This window comes from Phyllostomus discolor, chromosome 5 (assembly GCF_004126475.2).
Source record: "Phyllostomus discolor isolate MPI-MPIP mPhyDis1 chromosome 5, mPhyDis1.pri.v3, whole genome shotgun sequence".
Classification (NCBI taxonomy): domain Eukaryota; kingdom Metazoa; phylum Chordata; class Mammalia; order Chiroptera; family Phyllostomidae; genus Phyllostomus; species Phyllostomus discolor.
Window position 1 is genome coordinate 127,086,666 of NC_040907.2, and position 22,239 is coordinate 127,108,904.

Here is a 22,239-nt window from a genome sequence, read left to right on the forward strand (position 1 = left end):
CATTTTCCCACTAGTAAACAGCAGGAATAAACACCACCCTCTCGCCCTCACCTATGGCTCAGGAATTCCATGGCACTGATTCCTCAGAGCACAGGCTTTCCAGAAGCTCATGGGGGTCAAGGCAGACCTGGACCCAGGATCGCTGGCCCCACTCAGGGCCCTGGCCACCTAAGCCATTGTCTGGAAAGCTTCCCACCATGCCTCTTGCAGCGCCTACAGGCATGTTCTAGGGGAACCACTGAGGTGCTGCCCGGCATTCGTACACTTCTGTCTGCTCTCCAAGTGTTTCTCTGTCCATTCTCTAATTTGATAAGTGGGCAGATAATAAGGCAGGACTCATTTGCCCCATCTGACACATCAGTAAACTGAGGCACAGAGAGCTTGAAGCGAACAACACTGCTCAAGCTTAGAGGGATCCTTTGGAGGTAATGGATTCCAGCATCCTGGTCTGACGGAAGAAGACATGGAGGCCCGAGGACCCCAGGAACCCAGTGCTGTAAAAGCAGAGTGCTGCTGTCCACACTTCTGAGCCAGGAAGTTCACTGTCTGGCAGAGCACCGTCCAACAGGATAAATGCAAGCCACGTGTGCAATTTTAAATTTTCTAGTAGCCACATTGTTTTAAAAAACAGGTGAAATTAATTTTAATAACATTTAACCCAACATATCCAAATACTATTCCTATGTATAATCAGTATTTTAAAATTTATTAATGAACTATTTTATATACCTTTTTGTCATGCAAAGTCTTCAAAATCCTGTGTGTATTTTATATTTAACAGCACACCTCAAACCAGACTGGCAACATTTCCAGTGCTCCACAGCCACCCATGGCTGCTGGCTACAGTTCTGGACAGTACAGCTCGCTATCACTCCAGCCACCTTATCATCACGGGAGCCTTGGGGATGGTTTCTACTGGGAGGCCACTATGATGCACTGCTTTGCAGGTCTGAAGCCCTGCAGCCAGCAGTCCTGGTTCTGCAGGCTGGTGAGAGCTACCCACTAGTGTCACAGTGACCTGTGTCCCCATACCAGCCCTGCTGCTCTCTGGCCCTCAAGATCATGTCAGTTCCACTTTCTGAAGCTCACCTGCCCCACATGTCAGATGCAGGAGGAAATATCTACATCCAAGCTTGCTGTAAGGACTCGACTAAATAAAGCATGTGAAAATATTTTGTGAATGGAACGGAACTCTGCAAAGGTGAGGTGGTGTCTTCATTACAGCAATGGCCTGGTTCTCCTACTCTACTCACCCCACCCACCAGGGGGGGTCCCGGAAGGCACCAGGGAACATCAGAGAAATGAATCAGATTGAATAAAGGCTGAAAGCAAACCCCATGAGCCAACCAAACAAGGAAATCAGCTGCTTACAGCGTATCTAGGCAGAGGCTGGAAAAGAATGCTAGGAGTGGGCATTATGGAAAGTAGTAGGCAGTCCTCCTGCCGGTTAAGCAGTGCCCTCCCTGGGGAATCCTCTTTTAAATGCAAACGAGGATGGGGGAGGTAAACAAATGGAAAGGGTAAAGGGAGAAATGTGAAAACCAGGAAAAATCCTACCATTTAACTGTAAATGACTCTACTGGGCCAGCTTCCCTTCCAAGCAGAGGGAGCTGGTCAACGCCCAGCAGCTGAGTGGCAGAGGGGTGGGGGGTAGAGAGTGACAGCCGCGAGCCAGCGCGCTGCGGTTGCGGACGTTGGGGAGGAAGGAGAGATGGGAGTCAGGGCCCCAGAGGGTCCTGCACCAGCTCTGCCCCTCCCCCCAGCTCTGACTCTTCTTAGATGTTTTCCTGAAGACAAAATGAGACAATGGGTTTCTGAGTCAGGGGACCTGGGAGCCTTCCTGTCACTACCACTTATGAGCTGTTAGTCATGTTGACAAGTCATTTCACCAAGTGGGAGCCTCAGTTTCCTCATTTCTAAATGGAGACGATGCCTTCCGCAAGGTGGATAAAAGCAGGGCTCTCCCAGCAATTCCACTTCTACACATACACCCAAGAAAACGAGAGCGCATGTCCACACAGAAAAACAGTGTTCACAAAGGTTCACAGCAGCCTTATTCACAACAGCCCCAAAGCGGAAACAACACAAATGCCCATCAGCTGACAAACGCATAAGCTAAATGTGGTATACTGATACAACTGAGTATTATTCAGCAATAAAAAAGAATGATGCAGTCATACATGCTACAGCACGGAAAAACCCTGAAAACATACATAGTGAAAGGAACTAGATACAAAGGCCACGTGTTGTATGACTCCATTTACATGAAATGTCCAGAAGGGGCAAGTCCGTTTTTAAAAGGTGGGGGAGTTGAATAGACCAGGAGACGCCAAGGGCTGGATGGAGGGAGGAATGGGGAGCGACTGCTTGACGGGTACAGGTTTCTTTTGGGGTGATGAAAAAGTTCTGGAATTAGATGGTGGTGATGGTTGCACCATCTTGTAAATGTACTAAAAACCACTGAATTGTACACTTTACAATGGCCACTTTTATGGTGTATGAATTATATCTCGACTGAAAAATAAAAGCAGGGATTCTGCCATCAGACTTGGGTCTGAACACTGGCTGGTTTTTCTGTGTTCCTGTGAGTCCTCATCCACAAGTAGAGGTCACAACAGCGCCCACCTCACAGGGGCGCTGTGGGGATGTGGTGCCTTCAGCATAAACCTCGCAGTAAATGTGGCAAGTATTTCATGTTGGCTTCGATTAGTGTTATTACTACTAATGATTAAATAAGGCCCATGAGAGGGAAAAAAACAGGCCCTTAGCAGGCATTCAGCGTGCCTTTTCATCTGAGGTGCCCTCCACGTCCCAGCGTCTGCAAGCTTGTACTCAAGCTTGGAACCAGACAAACACGATCCGGCATTTTCTGCCTCATGCAGAAACGGACCTCTCCCTGGGCTTCTGTTTGCAAAGGGCTGAGCTGAAGACTTCACATTTCGGTTTCCTCTGCTGCAGGGGTATGGCCACCCTCTCCTTTTATGGAGGACAGTCTGGGAGGCTGCCGGCTTGAGTTTTCTCTAACAGAGCTGGGCACACAGAAGGGACTGATAAACCAGCCAGCCCTGCCCGGGTTGGATCCACCCAGGAAGAAAGAGGGCGTGTGGGCAAAAGCACACATGTTTGTTTTAATTCCCAGAAAAATTTAACAGATTCATGCCAGATCACAAGGGACACAGAAAGTCCTCACAAGCCTTTCCCCGGATCTACTCTGCCTCCTGGGTGCCCTGCGAACATTGCAGCAGCAGCAGCAGCTGTCAGCGGGGCTGCCCACAGTGAGACCTGTCAACTTCATTCAGCAATACTTTGCAACAAGGGCTCTGCTTGATAAGGTAAGCCAAGAAATGGCTAATTTTAAATTAAGCTTGAATGCTATAATGTAAATGGAAATAACTGAGAAGATGCAGAGTCTTTAAAAATTATCAAACATCTTTAAAGGTGTGACTGTCCCAAGGGTTGGTGTGGAATAACAGGGACCTGTACAAAGTTCTGACGGGGATGTGACCACAGAGGATGGCCACCTGGAAAAATCTTCCAAGTGGAAAGATGCACACACTCCTCTACCTAGCAGTTTCAACCCTATACAAACAGCCTAGGGCCTAAAGCAACATGCGGGTGTACTGAAGATGTGCAAGAAACCATAGTTTGAAAAATTAAAATCCCGCCCTGGCCAGGTAGCTCAGTTGGTTGGAGCTTCATCCCAATTTGCCAAGGTTGCAGGTGTGATCCCCAGTCAGGGCACACACAAGAATCAACCAGTGAGTGCAAAAATAGGTGGAACTACAAATCAATGTCTCTCTCTCTCCCTGTCCGTCCCCACTTCCTCTCTCTCCAAAAATCAATCAATAAATTAATTAAAAAATTAAACAGAAACAGCCATCAGAAGAAACCCAAAAGGCCATCAGAAGAACAGATAGAGTAATCATGGTATATTCACGCAATACAAGAGCATACAACACTGAAATCGATGAACTAGAGCTATCTGGATCAACATGGGAAAATCCCCAATATACACAGTTGAGCCAACAAAAGCAAGCTACAGAAGGATACATCAGTATAGCACAGTTTCCAAAAGGTTAAAATATAAAGTAACACTACATACTACTTGTAGATTCATGATATGTAATAAATATAAAATCATTCATGGAAATGACAGACACCAAATTCAGGACAGAGGTCACCTCTGGACAGAGGCAGAAATGGGATTGAAGATGGGCACAGAGGGGCTTCAGCCGTGCCTGTGATGTAGCCATGGTGTCCTCAGTTCTCGAATAAGGAGCAGGTGCACAGGTGTTTGTTATGTTAACCCCAATATTTTTATGCACCTCAACCCTTCCAAAATAAAAAATTAACTCATGTGTATACATATTAATACATATTCCAAAGTAAATCATTAAAAGCAACAAAGGTGAGTCTTGCTAGAGGAAAGAAACAGAGGGAGCAAGAACCGCCCTCTGGATGCCATTCCAGATCTTTTAAGACCTTGAGAGAGTCACTTATCTGCTCTGGAACTCCAGTCCGTTTCTAAACGGGGAAGAGAGTTTCTGCCTTCTGTCTGCAGTGAGCGGGAGAGCGGCCCTGGGACGCATGGCAGCTGCTTCAGGTCCTGACACACGGATGTTCACACACACACACACACACACACACGCCCATATGCACACTCTGATAAGACACCCATGAAGTGTTTCCAGATGCTCAAACCATTAAAAAGAGAGAAAGAAAAACCACATTTTGGTAACTATCCATTTGACTCTCCCTTACAAAGTTTCTAAGCATCTTCTTTTATACATCTAGAGCCTGGCTTTAAGCAATTTCTAAGCTAGTGATTTCCCACCCAAGATCTAACCACTGGCCCCTATCTGCCCTCCCGGCATTCTATGCTTTGCACTTATCATCACAAGACAGCAAATAATTGATATTCCATGAGAATAGTGGCCATTTCTACCAGGTTCATAGTTGTCCCCTGCCTCCCACCTAGCACAGCACTCTGCACTTAATAAAGGACTTAAACATCTTCTGAAGAAACCACTGAATTCCCATGATCAAATTTGATTGCAAAGGTCCTCAAATCAACAAGCAGGTGCCAGCGGGGCATTGCCGACGGCTTCCTGGATGTGGAGGTGTATGGCTGCCTCTTCATCCAGTCCCTCCCCTGGGGCCTCTGCGGCACCCTCAGAGCTGACTCCAGCAGCTAATTCTATCAGGCAGGAGTCCCTGACTGCAGACACACATGCAGATGGTACTACTTGTGCCAAATCAGTCTTTTCAGGAGAAAGCAGCCCATGCCTTCTCAGCAAACAGCAGGAGCGTGGGTGGACAGCACAGCATGGCCAGATGTGACAGTCCCTCAGACCTTCCCACTTTCTCAGTTTATTCCCTCACGACAGTCCCAAATTATCAAACCGAATGAAGTGTTAGGGCTTTTCTTGGGGGAGAACTCCTAGGAACATCTAAGTTATAGAGGACAGGGATTATTATAAAATGAATGTTCATGAAGACGTGAGGGCTTCTTTCTGAATATTTGTATAACGCCATACAAAAAGGTGCACGAAGCCCTGGCTGGTGTGGCTCAGTGGGTTGAACACTGGCCTGTAGACCATGTAGGTCATGGGTTCAATTTCCCATCAGGGCACATGCATCTGGTGGGTCAGCCCCATTGGGGGCACGAGGGGCAACCCATCAAAAGGTGCATGAGACCTTTTTCATAATTTTCTAACACTCATCTCTCTCACCCCTGAGCAATAAAGGGCTTTTTCAATGCTTGTTTTTGCAGCTGGGACACAGGCCTTTGAGAAAATAGACCTTAGGTAGCCCTTTGACTGCTAAGCATCCTTGGCCAAGCACTCTGAAGACTCCTGGGTTCTGGCTTTTGGGACTAATCACACTAGCAAAGGGGGCTGCTTATGGCAGGGGAATCCCACCCAGAGAAAATCCACTGGCGTTTGTTCGCAATTCTGACTACCCTGGAGAAAAGAAAATCTAGTCTTTCTTTAGAGGCCAAGTTGCTGACCTTGATGGATTCACCTTCATTTCCTAAACAAACAGAAGACTATGCAATACTTCACCCTCCTGCAGGCTCCTAATGGCTAAACCAAGTGGAAGAAGCTGGTGAGAAGAGAGGCACATTAAAAGTTACTTGCAGGTCAAAGGACCCAGTCTCTGGCTGCGGAATTAGCAGATGTCTGGGATTCTGATGAATGGAATCTTTTACAAGCACACATTGTGTCTCCTATTCTTCCTTAAAGCACTAGAAGAGTGAAAGGAAAATATGTTTGTGCTTAATTCAGTCTATTGTCAGAACACCCTTTCCACAGGACTCCATTAATCAATATTATGCAGACAGTCTATAAAACAGGGCTCCACGCCAGGAAACCAGACATTTGGCCTGTTTCAAGCCAGGATAGATTTATGAAGGTGAATTACTGACATGTGTCATACGCAATGAGTAGAGAAATAATACCCTTTTCATGAACACTTTTGTGTCCTGGGCAATCTCCTGGCTTCATCCCCATCTTCCCTCCTCCTACCCCTAGGCCAGAGGGTGAGAATATGGGTAAGGGTTAGTAGGGGATGCCAGAGCTGTCTCTGGAGCCCTGGAGGCTACCTAGGGCTGAAGGGCTGAATCATCATGGCTGCCCACGTTGGCAGATTTGTGGGGGGGACTGTCTTACTAGGTCCCTGTCAGGTGGTAGGTAGGACCCAGCTCCCACAGGAAGAGCAGCGCTTGGAATCGTGCACCACCCCGCCCCCCCCAGCTTTCCCCCACAGTCTGTGGTGGGTAGGAGGGGCTGGTCTCTAATAAGTTCTGAGCCCCAAGAAAGCAGATGCAGTTCCCCCAGCATCTGCACAGGTGGGAGTGGGGAAAGCTTACTAGGCCCTTGGAACAAGTGCCTGCCATGTGCTCAGGAGGCCCGGGCAGCTTCTCAGGGACCACACCCAGGTATGGCAGTGCCACAAAGCCCATAATGCAAGCCAAGGTTATCAACCCCCTGGCAGGAATCCATACTCCCTCCAGAGAAAGCAGCCTAAGAAGTCGTGTGCAAGAAGGCCATGTTGCTTTTAAGAATCTCCTTGACCAGATGTTATCTGGTAGAACTTTGGCCTCAGGCCCTCCTCCAGAAAGGTGCTGAGGCCAGAGGAGGGCACGGAGGGAATGTCAGAATCCCAGTCTCAGAGGGGGAGGGTTTGAAGATCAATTGATTCAGAAGTCACACACTCAGGTGTGTACAGGATCCTGGGGGACAGAATATTGAGTCAGGCCATCGTGGGGAGTGGAGGGTTCTGGGGCTACACTAGATAGACAATGTGTCCTTGATAAAACAGGTCTCACTAAGTGCATTCCAAACCTCAACCCAGCTCAGCCCTGGAGGCCACACAGGTGGTGGTGGGTGTGGATGCTGCTGGTTTACAAGATCATCTGAGTTCCCACTCCAGGGATCTGCTGTGCTGAGCTACAGAGGGCAGCACATGCAGGCAGAGGTCAGTGAGATCCTCCAGGCATTAATTCTCATTGTGAAACAGGAAGAATGTCACAAACAAACAACTCATGAAAGGCACATGTTGGCACGCACAGCTCCCTACTACCCGACTCCGATCCCCACTCAGCACTAGAACTCAGATCCAAGCAGCATCTCCAGGGCCTTTGTCTCAGCACCTCCCCTTCAGCTCATTTCCAGGAGAGGCTGGTCAAGTTCCCAGTGAAGAGGCGGAGACCTGGGTCACACCCTGGCTCTGCCTCTAATTCACTTGTGTGACCTTGATGAGGTCACCCCCATCAGGCCTGTTTCCTATTGTGCCAGAGGAAGAGGTTCTCTTAGGTGGATAGGAAGAGACTGAACGTTCTACGGCTTGAGGAGCAGAAAATCCAGGCCTGTTGCTCCTGCCTCTCACCTGTAGGTAGACTCCCTGGTTTGAACTCTAAAGTGAGGCTAATTTTGCTTGTCTACCCCAGCTTTCCCCAGCAACAATGTCACTTGTTCAGGTGTGAGTGGGTCAGTAGGGTGTGTGCTAGGCCTGATGCTGATAAAATGGACCTTCCCCCTACAGCCCAAGACTGTTTCTTTAAAACGCCTGTTTCTTGCTGGCAAAGCTGGCATAGAGGAGGGATATACATCTTTAAGACCTGCCAGCAGGCAGTATTTTATGTTAGATGTCAAAGGTAGCAACACCTGGAAGATGCAACCACGTGCAAGTACACAAATGTCATGGCATACACGTTAAAGCCTCCATCCAACTCAAAAGACCAGTCTCTTATATGAGCTCCCTGAACTGGAAATTACAGCTTTAAGAGGGCGGTCACGTAGAGGAGTAAAAAATTCCATTCAGACATGCCGCTCCAGTCCTGAGGCCTATGAGCAAAGTTTCCGGTTGCTTCCGAGCCCCTCCGCATTCCGGGAAGCCAGGCTGGCCACTCCGTCCTCAGACTAAGGATCAGCAGCAACAGCTGGGAGAGCAGGCGTGACAGCTTCTCCTGAGCACCCCATGCCCTCCGCCGGAACCCAAAATACGGGATGTCTGGCCTCGAGCCAGCACCAGGCCTGCTGCGCGCTCACCTCCCCAGCATCTCTGTGATCACTCCTCCGCCCACGAGGCTCAGTCCCTTCCAAACAGGCTACTTCCCCTCATAGCCCGTGGCCCCATCTGACATCCACAATCCGTTTCAAGGACACTGCAGCAAGCAGCCCAGTCTCAGGGGTTTCCCCCTGCCCCTGAAAACACACACACACACACACACACACACACACAATCGGAGACAATCCCTGGGAGAATCAAAGGGCGAAGCCTTTCCCCACCGAATACAGTCCAACCAGTGCAGGCCCCGAGAAGGCCGGGCGCGGGAGGATGGAGGCTACGGCGGAAAGCGGATGCCGGAATGTAACGCCGCAGCCAGAGCTCTGGGCCGACGCGCGGGCGGGGCTCACCTTTTTGACTTGGTCATCCTTCAGCTCTGTGAAGTAATAGGCCAGGAGCTGAGCGGCAATCATGCTGGCGATCGGGGGCGCGGGGAGGCAGACTTGGGGCCAGCGTCTGTCCTCCGCAGCCTAGGCGAGCAGTGGTACCTCCGGCTGCTTTTCGGCGACTCCTCCTCCAACTCCCGGGCTCCTCCCCCAAGGCTCAGGGCGCGGCGGCGGCGGCGGCTTGGCTTGCGCGCTCCTACTCCGCGCTCCCGTCTCCGGGGAGGTTGACAGCCGCCAGCAGTCCCACCTCCTCGGTGCCTATTGGCTGCCACCCGCCTCGGCAGCGCCAGGCTATGGCTTCTGGGCCTAGGCGGAGGTGGGCTGGGGGGGGCGGGGGGGGGAGCCTCAGCAGCCACTCCCTCCGGCTCCGGAAAGGGGATGGGCGACGCTGTGAAATCCCCCCTCCCTGGCACGGCATCACCTCGCACGTCTCCCACGTAGAAAGCCCGCGCAGGAGCGGAAGACACTCTGGGGCTCGTACAGTCACGCGTGGTGGCAGTGTGGCCGGCGGGATCCCGTGGAGAAGCAGGGCGTGGGGAAGGCGCCGTCTGGCTCTGCACTGGCGAGCTGCTGGAGGGGGCTTGCTGCGAGATGAGGCAACCCAGTGGGGCCGTCCAGTTTCTCGAAAATAGGGCTCGCCCCAGGAGCTCTGTGTCTGGGGAGACGCCGGGAAAGGTCTGGTAGAAGTAGGCGTGGAAAGCGAACAGGGCCTGTGCCGGCGGAAGCAGGATCAGGAGGCTTTGCAGTCCTGGTGCTTAGTCTCGCGCCAGCCGGCCTTCGTGGGCCCAATGGGCCAAGCGCTAGCCCCACCACGGTTCCCACGCACAGAGCATAATGCGGTCCCACCCTGCTCGCGGGTCCTAAGATGCCTCTGACCAGTGCCGCCTAAGCTCCTGCTGGTGGGTTTGTACTGCTAAAAGGAGAACTACTTGCCACACTCCCCCTCCACAGAGTCACCGGTTGCATCCCTGAGGGTACAGGCCTGCTGGGCGGGACTTGGGCCGCAGGTCTCGGCCTGTTCCCATCCTCCAGGCCTCCATTTCCTCTTGGGCACCCAGGCTCACTGGGCTCAGGGGGCCAGTGACCCTTCCTAGGTGCCATCTTTTTTACTTTCTCAGAGGAAGTTAGCTAGTCTCAAATGGGGGAGAGGAGATGCTGAATCAGGTGTTTATGCTGTTACTAGGACTGATAGCAATCTTCGGGTTCTTAGATTGTTTGTGTTCAGGACAACACCAGGATCGTTGCTACCTTAGGAGTGGACATGTAATAAGCTCAGAATACAACGTGGTTACCACCCTGATTTAACAGATTAGAAATTTGAGGCTCAGGAGACCATGCATCTTGTGGGACGTCACACAAGCAGGAAGTTGTAGATCTGGAATTAGACCTTGGGTCTGTTTTCACAGTGGTGCTCACCCTTGGGGTTTGCAGTCCTCCCAGTAGTATGTGGCTCTCTGCCTATATCAGGCAACAATCCTGGGGCCAAGGCTGCACCATGTGGTGCCCTGAGATGGCTAGAGGTGGCTAGATGGCACCCCCCTACTTCTACCCCAGCCTCGGATCCTGAGGGCCCCTGGTCAAGCCTGGGAAAGATAAAGTGGGAACCAGGATAGACAGCCCAGGTCCCAGACAGCCCTCCTGAGGAACCTGAGGGGCTCGACCTCTGCCATTAGGACTAAAGAGGACATAAGATGAGACCCTAAAGGCCAGATCCCTCAGCCCAGAGCACAGCCCCACCCCCCCTGCTTAATGACTGTGACACCCTGAGTCATCTCTCTGAGCCTGCATCCTCATCCATAAGATGGGGATACTAATGCTCACTGCCCCACCAGTTGTCGTGGAATACCACAAATGAAATACCCACTTATATATTTAATAAGTGGTAGGTATTACATGATAGACTAGGGAGCTGATGAGGTTTAAACTTCAGGGCTTCTCCACTTGCATCTCCCCCCCATTCTAGGCCCCCCGAGAGGGCCTAGCAGTTTTATACTTGTAGTTTCAAGTTATCTTCCAAAGCAGCTCCCTGAAATTGTTCAAGCTTTAAGCTCCACAAAACCTGGATTTGCCCCTTGATAGTATCGTTATACACCAGGGACAGAGAGGTTTTCTGACATCCATCAGATACTTATACTGCCTACGTGACCTGAAAGCAAAGTTGGGTGAATGAGAACAACTTGGTTGTTCCCGAGGGCCATTTGAGTCCTGCAAATGTGACTCTGCCAGACTCACAAGGCTGGAATCTCCCTGAGGGTCAAGAACTGTGCTTTGCTGTGGATGAAAAAGATGAGGGGAGGGATCTACGGAAAGTAACCTCACAGGGTGACTTGATCATAAATTTCTAATAGGGCTGCTCATGGTACATTGTCATGCCCCAGGCCTGTAGCTTCTTTAGTGAAAGGTTTAAGCTGGTCCTGTCCATTGTTCTTGTGCATCTAGGTTAACATGCCTTTGAAATACCAGAAGTAATAACCCTGCAAGGCAGTATTAACCCTCAAGAGAGCACATAATCTTACTATTCTCTGAACCACCACCCCCCGCCTTGCTTTCTCCAATCCGCTCCTTATTTTTAAATGGATAAAAGAAGCTCAAAACTGCTTTCTCTGAGAGCATTTTAGATCTTGCTCCCAGCATATGTCATCGATTTGGCTCAAATAAAATAAAAATTGTCTACAGGTTTGGATGTTCTTATGTAGACATGCTGCTCCCAAACCTAACCATAGGGCCTGGCACTTAAGATGGAGTGTGCCCAGTCCTGGCCAGGTAGCTCAATTGGCGAGAGCATCGTCCCCATACACCAAGGTTGCAGATTCAATCAGGGCACAGACAAGAAGTAACCAACAAACGCATAAATAAGTGGAAAAACAAACCAATATTCTCTCTCTCTCTCTCTCTCTCTCTCTCTCCCCGTCCTCCCCATCCTACCACTTCTCTCTCCCAAGTCAATAAATTAAAAAACATTGTTTTTCTTTTAAAGATGGAATGAGCCCAGTCCCGTCAGTAATCTAGAGCATACATACCCCTTACCTCAGCCCCCTGCTAGCATTGCCACAGTGCCCCCATTATAACTGAGGTCCCTGAGCTGAGCCAGAATGAAGCACACCCTCCGAACGGCCAAACTGCCTGACATGTTCTGTTTGCAGGCAGGGAGGCTGCCAAAGGTTTCTCTTCCCTGGCCTTTGAGAGAAAAACTACTCAAGGTGACTCACTCCTCCCCACCCCTTGAATGCAGCATGGCCCCAAGGGCTATCGGTATTTCCTGAGAAATATCTCCAGGCCTGACCCACTACCTCCTTCCAACCCCTAGTCCTCATCACCTGATGCCAGAAATATTACAAGAGTCTTCTAGCCGCCCTTCCTGGTTCCTGGCTTCCTGCCATCCAAGTCACTCTGGGGGCCAGGCCACATTATTCCTGCTAAAAGGCAGCCTAATCACATCACAACCCAGCCCCAGGTCCCTCGATGGCCCCCTCCTTCCTGATGGAGCCAATTTAAACATCTCTGCCTGGTGTCTGAGGCCTCCTGTAATCTGACTCCACTCTTCCCCGCCTATCCCTTCCTTCACTGGTTACAGCAAGGCCACTTCACGCTGTCCTCAGCCTCTCCCATGTCCATTCCATTTGAGCCCCTGCTCATATCTTCTTGCTTGCCCTCCCTTCATTCACCTCCACCTGACCAAGTGTCTGTCTTGCATCCCAGCTCACCCGCCCTCCTCATAAAGCTTTCCCTGACCATGACTACTCACCCCAGACTCCCCAGCCTCAGCACCTCCGTAGGGCAAACTCGGACAGTAATCAGAGTCCATATAGATCCAGACCAAGACTGTTCTTTACAGACGAGGAGCTTGAGACACAGCTGGTGGGCCATCTTGCCCAGGGTCAGGTTGTGGTAGAATTTGGAGCTGGGACTCAAACCCAGTTCTGATGCCCAGCCGGTGCTCTGTCCATCCTTCCCACCACCTCACTGCAGCCTGAGCCTCAGATAAGGAACACCGAGTAATGACAAACTGCCCAATATCGTTGACTGTCTCCTTGGGAGCCAGCCTTATCTGCCAAAGCCCATGCTGCATTGCTGTGCTCCGCACCGGGCTCAGAGCTGGGCCTGTGGGCCCTCTATCACCTCATGCCTTTCTTATCTGGCCTCTTATTGCTGTCACACAGCTTAGACCCCAGCTAAGCCCCCTTGCTGATTACTCTCTGGGCTCTTAGGAAAAGCAGCAAATACCTCAACCATGTCTTTTTCCACATGTCTCCTTCCTTCACCTTCCAGATGGTCTTCCCCTCTCCCTGAAGTCTCCGAAGTTTCTCTGTTTATTTACTGTGCTTCCTCTTATACAAGTTAGGGTGGGGGGTGGGGTCAGACAATGCCAGGCTGCCACCCCGCAAAATGTGCCTGCTGGTAAGAGTATGCAGGCTGCAGCTAAGTCAGTGTGCCCACTCCCCTCTAACCCGTAGCACTAGGAATGTTACTCGGAAGTTCTCCCCAGGGGATCAAGGCTGTACCCCAGCATCTGGGAGCACATTGGTAACAACAACGTTTATGTAATGTTGATAGTTTACAAAGCAGTTTCTTATTTATTCCTTCATTTCTCCTGATAACAGGCTGGTAAGGTTAGAAGGACAAATAACCCTATCCCCATTTAATCAATCATTGAGGGTTGTGGAGGTCACAGAGCTTGTTTAAAGTCTCAGAGAGAAAGTGAAAAAAGAAAAATAAGGCCAGTGCCCAACCACAGAAGTATCTTGGAATCTGACACAGTTTCGGGGGGTGGGGCAGGGGGGTGCACTGTGCATAGCACACGCTGAAAAGGTGCACCTAGAAGGGAGAGCCATGGTTTACAAGCTGGTGCACAAAAAATGAGTCTGGAGAGCTTTTACAGATGCTCATGACCAGGCCCCAGCCCCAGAGATGATGGCTGGATCAATCTGGGGTGCAATCCACACATCACCTTTTTTTTTTAATATATTTTATTGATTATGCTATTACAGTTGTCCCATTTCCCCTTCTCTCCCATCCACCCTGTACCCCCCTCCCACCCACGTTTCCCCCCTTTAGTTCATGTCCATGTGTCATACTTATCAGTTCTTCAGTTTCTACATTTCCCGTACTATTCTTGCCCTCCCCCTATCTATTTTCAACCTACCTTCTATGCTACTTATTCTCTATACCTTTTCCCCCTCTCTCCTCCTCCCACCCCCCTGCTGCTAACCCTCCATGTGCCCTCCATTTCTGTGGTTCTGTTCCTGTTCTAATTGTTTACTTAGTTTCTTTTGGTTTTGCTTTAGGTGTGGTTGTTGATATTTGTGAGTTTGCTGTCCTTTTACTATACATGTCTTTTCTTTATCTTCTTTTCTTAGATAAGTCCCTTTAGCATTTCATAAAATAAGGGCTTGGTGATGATGAACTCCTTTAACTTGACCTTATCTGAGAAGCACTTGATCTGCCCTTCCATTCTAAATGAGAGCTTTGCTGGATAGAGCAATCTGGGATGTAGGTCCTTGTCTTTCATGACTTGGAATATTTCTTTCCAGCCCCTTCTTGCCTGTAAGGTCTCTTTGGAGAAATCAGCGGACAGTCTGATGGGAACTCCTTTGTAGGTTACTGTCCCCTTACCTCTTGCTGCTTCTAGGATTCTCTCCTTCATTTTTACCTTGGCTAATGTAACTATGATGTGCCTTGGTGTGTTTCTTCTTGGGTCCAACTTCTTTGGGGCTCTCTGAGCTTCTTGGATTTCTTGGAAGACTGTTCCCTTTGCCAGATTGGGGAAGTTCTCCTTTATTATTTGTTCAAATACGTGCTCAATCTGTTGCTTTTCCCCGTCCGATTCTGGTACCCCTATAATTTGGATATTGGAACGTTTAAAGGTGTCTTGGATGCTCTTAAGCTTTTCCTCAATTTTTTGAATTCTTATTTCATCATGCTTTCCTGCTTGGTTGATTCTATCTTCCTTCTGGTCCACTGTATTGTTTTGAGACTCAGATTCCTTCCTTTCACTATTGGCTCTCCTCTGCGTGTCTTCCTGCATCTCTTTTATGGTAACCTGCATCCTTTCATCTAAATTGCGCCCAAAATCAACCAATTCCATGAGCTTTCTGATCACCAGTGTTTTGAACTGCGCATCTGATAGATTGGCTAATTCTTGGTCGCTCAAAAGGATGAGTCCTGGGGGACTGATCTGTTCTGCTGAAAAAATATCTTTCCCTGTCTCTCTTTTTTTTCCCCCCGGTCTGGTCGCTCTTGTTATGGTGGGGGGGCAGAGCCTTAGGTGTTCACCGGGGCTGGGCACCCCAGTCGCTAGATTGTGACCATTATATGTGGGGGCGGGGGCGGGGACGGGAGGGAACAATGGCGGTAGTTCCATTCTCCTGGGCTCAGACCCTTCTCCGGGCTCCTGGGCTGCGAGTTCTGCCCTGGTCCACAATCACTGCCCCTCTGGGTCTGCCAGCCACAGCTTGCATACTCAGGGATCACCGCTGCCTTCTTGCGCCCCGGATGGCTGTCACACTGATTTCGCGCCAAACTTTCCCTGACCTCTGTGCACCGCCGACCCACTCCAGCCCCACGCCTGTCCGGCTCGTCTTCTCCTACCAGTCCGGATGAACACATCTACTTCAACTTCTTAGCTGCCCGACTTCCATTCAGATAAATCCTCTGCTGGTTCTGGGCGTTATTCTGTCTGTAAATTATTGTTGTAAATTATTGTTCTAATCTTGGTTGTGCGAGGAGGTACGGTGTATCCACCTATTCCTCCATCTTGCCGCCACACATCACCTTTTAAAAGTTCCCCAGGTGAGTCTCAGGTGCTGCCAGAAATGAGAACGACTGATCCTAACTTTCCAGGGGAACACCTGGGAGGAGATTCCTGAAGTGAGTTGACCGGTGCTATTTTTAGCAGTCTCTCTCAGACAACAGGCGCCTTCTCCAGGGGCTGAGTGGCTCTGCGGCTCCGGAGCACCTGGGATGAAAGTTCATTTTGATTTCCTCATTAGCTCTGCAGACAGTTCTGTTTCCTGGCTGAGAAGGCTGGTGAGAAGGCACGGCGCCCAGCCCCTGGAGATGCTGGGTTTGTAAAATGACATTCTTAGCTTGTCTCCTTCCTGTTTCATGTGCCCAAAGTTCTGTCCTCTGACAACATCATACCAGAGGTTGTACACTGGCAACCACCAGGCTAAAACATGGTCTACAGCATACTTTATTTGGCCCACCTAATGTTTTATAAATATGAGCCAACACTTGAAAGTTAGATTTCACTTTAGAATAAAGGTTTCTGGCATCTGAGGTCTAGCCACACAGGGCCCAGTTATTGAGGCAACAATGGGCTAGAACTGAGGGCCTACTGCCCCCTTCAGACAGGGCAGGGCTGCTGCAGCTTGCCCCAGGCCCCACCCAGCCCACCCACTTCACTGATAAGGGCACTGCTGACTGGCCTCTGTAAGCATTTAAATTTTCAGCTGATAACTGGAATTTATAGGAAGAAAGCCTCAGGCATTGGAGCCAGGATTAAGATGAATCAAGAGAGGTGCCTAGGTGTGAAAAATTTAAACCTTGCACCCAAACCTTGCACCCTAGGCATCTCTCTTGCTTCACCCAAGTCTCAACTTTCTTGGGCCCCTGCCTGTCTGCCTCCTCAACCGTGACCTGTTTACCTGGCTAAGAAAGAGCCTGACCCCAGAGACACGTTTCACAGCTTCTGTCCCAAGAAGGCTTCTACTCCCCTTTGAGGACGACAGTCTCTCAGGGAAGTCAAAGAAAGCCAGTCTGGCTCTGTCACTTCCTGGACAACTCATCCTCTTTCCATTGCTTCTGTACCTGACAAGCCTCCTACACATGAAGAATAATGACCTGGGCCCTGGCTGGTGTGGCTCAGTGAATTGAGTACCTGCAAATCAAAGGGTCACTGATTCAATTCCCAGTCAGGGCACATGCCTGGGTCAAATAAGTGGAACAACAAAATGATGTTTCTCTCTGTCCCTTTCTCTAAAATAAAAAATTAAAAAAAAAAAAAATAAAGGGTTAACCAGACAGCTGAGACCTGCCTGGCTTCAGCCCTGCTTTTTATCTTAGGCCCACTTCTTCCCCAAAGGAAGCCCTTATCTTGTGGAACAGAGCAATCTCAAATCACCCTGCTGGTTACCCTGACTTTCCGGGGATAGTTCTCCCCAGTGCCCACATAGAACTGCCATCATGGGGCCAACAAGAGGTCCCTAGTCCTGCCCCTTAGAATAACCACCCAAATACAGAGGGAATTGCTCATGCCAACACCTAGGCAGGTTCCCAGCTATGCGGTTTCACAGCCCAGCAAATTAAAGACACAAACAAGCAAAAATGAGGTACTGATCTTTTATTTTGCTATGGAAGGGTATTTTTTAAAGTTATATTTCCATCTCCTACCATCATAAGTTTCTAAAGGAAAGACGTTTTAACCCAGAAAAGTAAAAATAAGTGCTGTTTTTTTAACTAAATACATTTAGCCCTGGCTGGTGTAGCTCGGTGGATTGAGTGCCGGCCTGCGAACCAAAGGGTCACTGGTTCAATTCCCAGTCAGGGCACATGCCTGGGTTGCAAGCCAGGTCCCCAGCAGGGGGTACACAAGAGGCAACCACATACTGTTGTTTCTCTCTCTCTCTCCCTTTCTACCCTTCCTTCTAAAAATAAATAAATAAAATCTAAAAAAATAAAAAGAGGATCTTTAAAAAAATAAATAAATACATTTGGCTTTTTAATAATAATAGCTAAAAGCTTAGGTAGAACTTACTACCTACCAGGTATTATTCTAAATTCTCACTTATATTAATAACTTATTTGACTCTCAGAACAATCCACTATGGTAGACACTAGTTATATCTCCATTTACAGATGAAAATACTGAGTCACAAGGAGGTTAAGTGACTTTTCCAAGGTCACATGGCTTCTGTGTGGAAGATCCAGGCTCCAACAAGCTGCTCTAACAAGGTGAAATACTCACTTGACCATATTGTCCTTATTTCTCTGATGCCACCCAGGCCCAATGCCGCCTCAGTCGTGGATGGGTTCAAGGACCCGAGTCACGGAGCCTTTTCCCTAGGGCACCCAATTGTACTTGGTTTGTAACCATGGCACGTGGAGCCTGGCCCTGCAGAGCCCTCTTACAACGGGCATTCTCAAACCAAGCGATGAGTGAGACAGGTCTACATGACCAGAGGGGGCTGTAGGAAGGTAGGGAAGCAATTGCCCCTCCTAGGGAGGTGGAGCGGGGGCATCTGGTTGGCTGAGTGTGCCTATCTCTCTCACTGTCCTCTGTGGGTCCACCCCAATGTGCTCTACCAAAAGAATCACTCTTGACTTCCGGCAAGATGGAGGAATAGGTGGACGCACCGTACCTCCTCATACAACCAAGATTAGAAAACCAATAATTTACAACAATAATTTAATATCAGAATAACACCCAGAAACAGCAGAGGATTTATCTGAATGGAAGTCGGGCAGCCAAGAAGTTGAAGTAGACGCGTCCATCCGGACTGGTAGGAAAAGACGAGCTGGGCGGGCGTAGGGCAGGCTCGGGTCGGCGGAGCGCGGAGGTCGGGGGAAGGTTTGGCGCAAAATCGGTGCAAAAGCCATCCGGCGCGCAAGAAGGCAGTGGTGATCCCTGAGTACGCAAGCTGCGGCTGGCAGACCCAGAGGGGTAGCAATTGTGGACCAGGGCAGAACTCGCGGCCCAGAAGCCCAGACAAGGGTCTGAGTCCAGGGGAACGGAACTACCAACATTGTTTTCTCCCGCCTCACTCCTGCTCCCACCCCACCCCCACATATAACGTCACAATCTAGCGACTGGGGTGCCCAGCCCCGGTGAGCACCTAAGGCTCTGCCCCCCACCGTAACAAGAGCAACCAGACCGGAAAAAAAAAAAGGAGAGACGGGGGGAAAAAAAAAATGTTTTCAACAGACCAGATCAGGCCCCCAGGACTCATCCTTTTGAGCGACCAAGAATTAGCCAATCTATCAGATGCGCAGTTCAAAACACTGGTGATCAGAAAGCTCACGGAACTGGTTGGTTTTGGATGAAATTTAGATGAAAGAATGAAGATTACCATAAAACAGATGTAGGAAGACACGCGGAGGAGAGCCAATAGTGAAAGGAAGGAATCTGAGTCTCAAAACAATACAGTGGACCAGAAGGAAGATAGAATCAACCAAGCAGGAAAGCATGATGAAATAAGAATTCAAAAAATTGAGGAAAAGCTTAAGAGCATCCAAGACACCTTTAAACGTTCCAATATCCAAATTATAGGGGTACCAGAATCGGACGGGGAAAAGCAACAGATTGAGCACGTATTTGAACAAATAATAAAGGAGAACTTCCCCAATCTGGCAAAGGGAACAGTCTTCCAAGAAATCCAAGAAGCTCAGAGAGCCCCAAAGAAGTTGGACCCAAGAAGAAACACACCAAGGCACATCATAGTTACATTAGCCAAGGTAAAAATGAAGGAGAGAATCCTAGAAGCAGCAAGAGGTAAGGGGACAGTAACCTACAAAGGAGTTCCCATCAGACTGTCCGCTGATTTCTCCAAAGAGACCTTACAGGCAAGAAGGGGCTAGAAAGAAATATTCCAAGTCATGAAAGACAAGGACCTACATCCCAGATTGCTCTATCCAGCAAAGCTCTCATTTAGAATGGAAGGGCAGATCAAGTGCTTCTCAGATAAGGTCAAGTTAAAGGAGTTCATCATCACCAAGCCCTTATTTTATGAAATGCTAAAGGGACTTATCTAAGAAAAGAAGATAAAGAAAAGACATGTATAGTAAAAGGACAGCAAACTCACAAATATTAACAACCACACCTAAAGCAAAACCAAAAGAAACTAAGTAAACAATTAGAACAGGAACAGAACCACAGAAATGGAGGGCACATGGAGGGTTAGCAGCAGGGGGGTGGGAGGAGGAGAGAGGGGGAAAAGGTATAGAGAATAAGTAGCATAGAAGGTAGGTTGAAAATAGATAGGGGGAGGGCAAGAATAGTACGGGAAATGTAGAAACTGAAGAACTGATAAGTATGACACATGGACATGAACTAAAGGGGGAAATGTGGGTGGGAGGGGGGTACAGGGTGGAGGGGAGAGAAGGGGGAAATGGGACAACTGTAATAGCATAATCAATAAAATATATTAAAAAAAAAAAAAGAATCACTCTTGTCAAGAGCTGCAGGCCACTCTCTCTCTCCCAAGCTCCAGACCCACATTTCCAGCTGCCTGTGATCAACGAACGACTCGCAGATATCCCATAGGCCCCCGAGACTCGATATGGCTCCTATCTCAGTCATTTTCTTTATCTTAAACTTACTCTTTCCTCTCAATTCGCTGCCGTATCACTTAGTCACTCAACAAATATTTGTGAAGCACCTAATCTGTTCTGTCCTTCCTAGTCACTCAAAACCTGCTGGTGAGCAAGACAGAGTCCCTGCTCACATTCTGGAGGGCAGAGACAGACAGGAAGCAAATCGCAGATTAAATACATAGTAGGTCAGGTGCTAGGTGGAAAAATAAAGCACAGTGTAGCCCATTCAGCTGTATCCTACAATTTCCATTTCTCCTTCATTCTAACTAGTGAATACTCCAAATTTTAGCTGAATTCAGACACCGCCCCCCCCCCACCCCAGATAAAGGCTGCATATTTAAACTCTTCTGCAACTGGGTGTGGCCATGTGACCAAGTTCTGGCTAAACAGAGGAGAGTGTTTTATGGTAATTTCCAGGGATCTTCCTTAGGACACAATGATGGGGCAGCTTTCCCTCTTTATCAGCCTTCCTTCCACCTTCCTGCTGGCTTAAATACACCCAGACTGGCTGGAGATCCAGAAACCATCTGGGATTATGAGCTAACCTTGGGAAGGGCAGCCATATAAAACAAAGCAACAAAATAAAATAGATAGAGCTTACAACCCTGTCACCAAAGTGCCCTCACTGACTACCTCCAGATTTCTAGAACTTGAGAGAAAAACAAAATTCCAATGAGTTATCCCAAGTGCTATTTGGGGGTTTTCTGTTACCAGCATCCAAATCTAATTCCCAGGCTGAACATGTAGAGGGTAGAAGCATCCTTTTAGGAAACTTTAGGGAAGGCCACTGAGGATGTGACATTTGAACAAAAACCAAATAAAATGGGGGTGCACTCCCTGTCAGCATCTGGGAAGACTATTCCAGGCAGAACCATCTCCCTGTTACCCTAGCGGGGAAGCTGGACATCATCCTTGAGCTTTTTTCCCTCTCAAGTGTCCACATGTAACCTGTCACCAAACCCTATCAAGTCTACATATAAATGCATCTCAGGAATAAACTAAGCAAACCTAAGAACTCTTTTGAATCTATCCTCTGCTCCCCATTTGCTCTGCTCAAATGGGCCTGTAGTGGTTTGAATGGTGCCCACCCCCACACCCCCACTGCTGACATATGTTCTAACCCCCACAACCTTACTTTTGAAAGGTCCTCGTGTATATAGTTAAGTGAAGGATCTCAAGATAAAATGACCCTGAATTACTGGGGAGCCCTAAATCCATTGACTGTCCTGATAAAAGGCAAAAGAGAAGACACAGGGAGAGAAAGAAGAATCCCATGTGAAAAGGGAGGTGGAGATCAGAGAGAGCTCTGTCATCACAAGCCAAGGGTCATCTGGGGCCACCAGGAATGGACAAGGCAAGGAAGGATTCTCCTCTAGAGCCTGTGGAGGGAGCAGGCCCTGCTGACTCCTTGACTTTGGACATGTGGCCTCCAGAGCTGTGAGACAGTAAATTTCTGATATTTCAAACCACCAGGTGTGTGGGAAGTTGTTACTGCAGCCCTGGAAAACTAATACAAAGCCCTTAACAGCAGCAACTCTCTCCAAGCCCCAGGCTATGGCATTTGTTCAAAAACCCCTTTAATAAAAATCATGTATCTCAATAATATGTACAGTAGTACCACGGTACTCGTCAGCTTCAGAACCTGTCAAACCTTGTACTCATGGCATTGTGATGAGAAAAAAAATGTTTCCGCATGCTGTGTTTGCTCAGGACTCTTCACACTTGCTAGAGCTTGTGAGTCATGATGCTGCCCCACAAGAGAAAATGCCTCATCACTCACTCGGTTGAAATGGAGGTCGACACATCAGTCTCACAGTAGCTCATGAACAGTACAGAACCCCCACATATTCACCATTGCTGTCTTGTGTGTTGTGCATTTTAAGTGATAACCATGGGTCACAAAAAGTGAAGAGTGACACCACCACCCTGACTGGTGTGGCTCAATGGATTCAGTGCTGGCCTGCAAACCAAA

General features: G+C 48.9%; 1 protein-coding gene across 2 annotated transcripts in view; it reads right to left on the reverse strand.

The window, feature by feature from the left end:
* The window catches only part of HK1 (hexokinase 1), a 65,616-nt gene extending 52,766 nt beyond the window's left edge, over window positions 1-12,850 (reverse strand). Inside the window, exon 1 of one of the 2 annotated variants that reach the window (XM_028511444.2) lies at window positions 8,922-9,056. In XM_028511444.2, coding sequence (XP_028367245.1) covers window positions 8,922-8,984 — 63 coding nt within the window. In that variant the 5' untranslated portion in view covers window positions 8,985-9,056. Of the gene's footprint in view, window positions 1-8,921; window positions 9,057-12,702 lie in introns of those variants that run through there. The other variant, XM_036026864.1, reaches the window with a different exon arrangement.
* Between the last annotated feature and the right edge of the window lie 9,389 nt (window positions 12,851-22,239).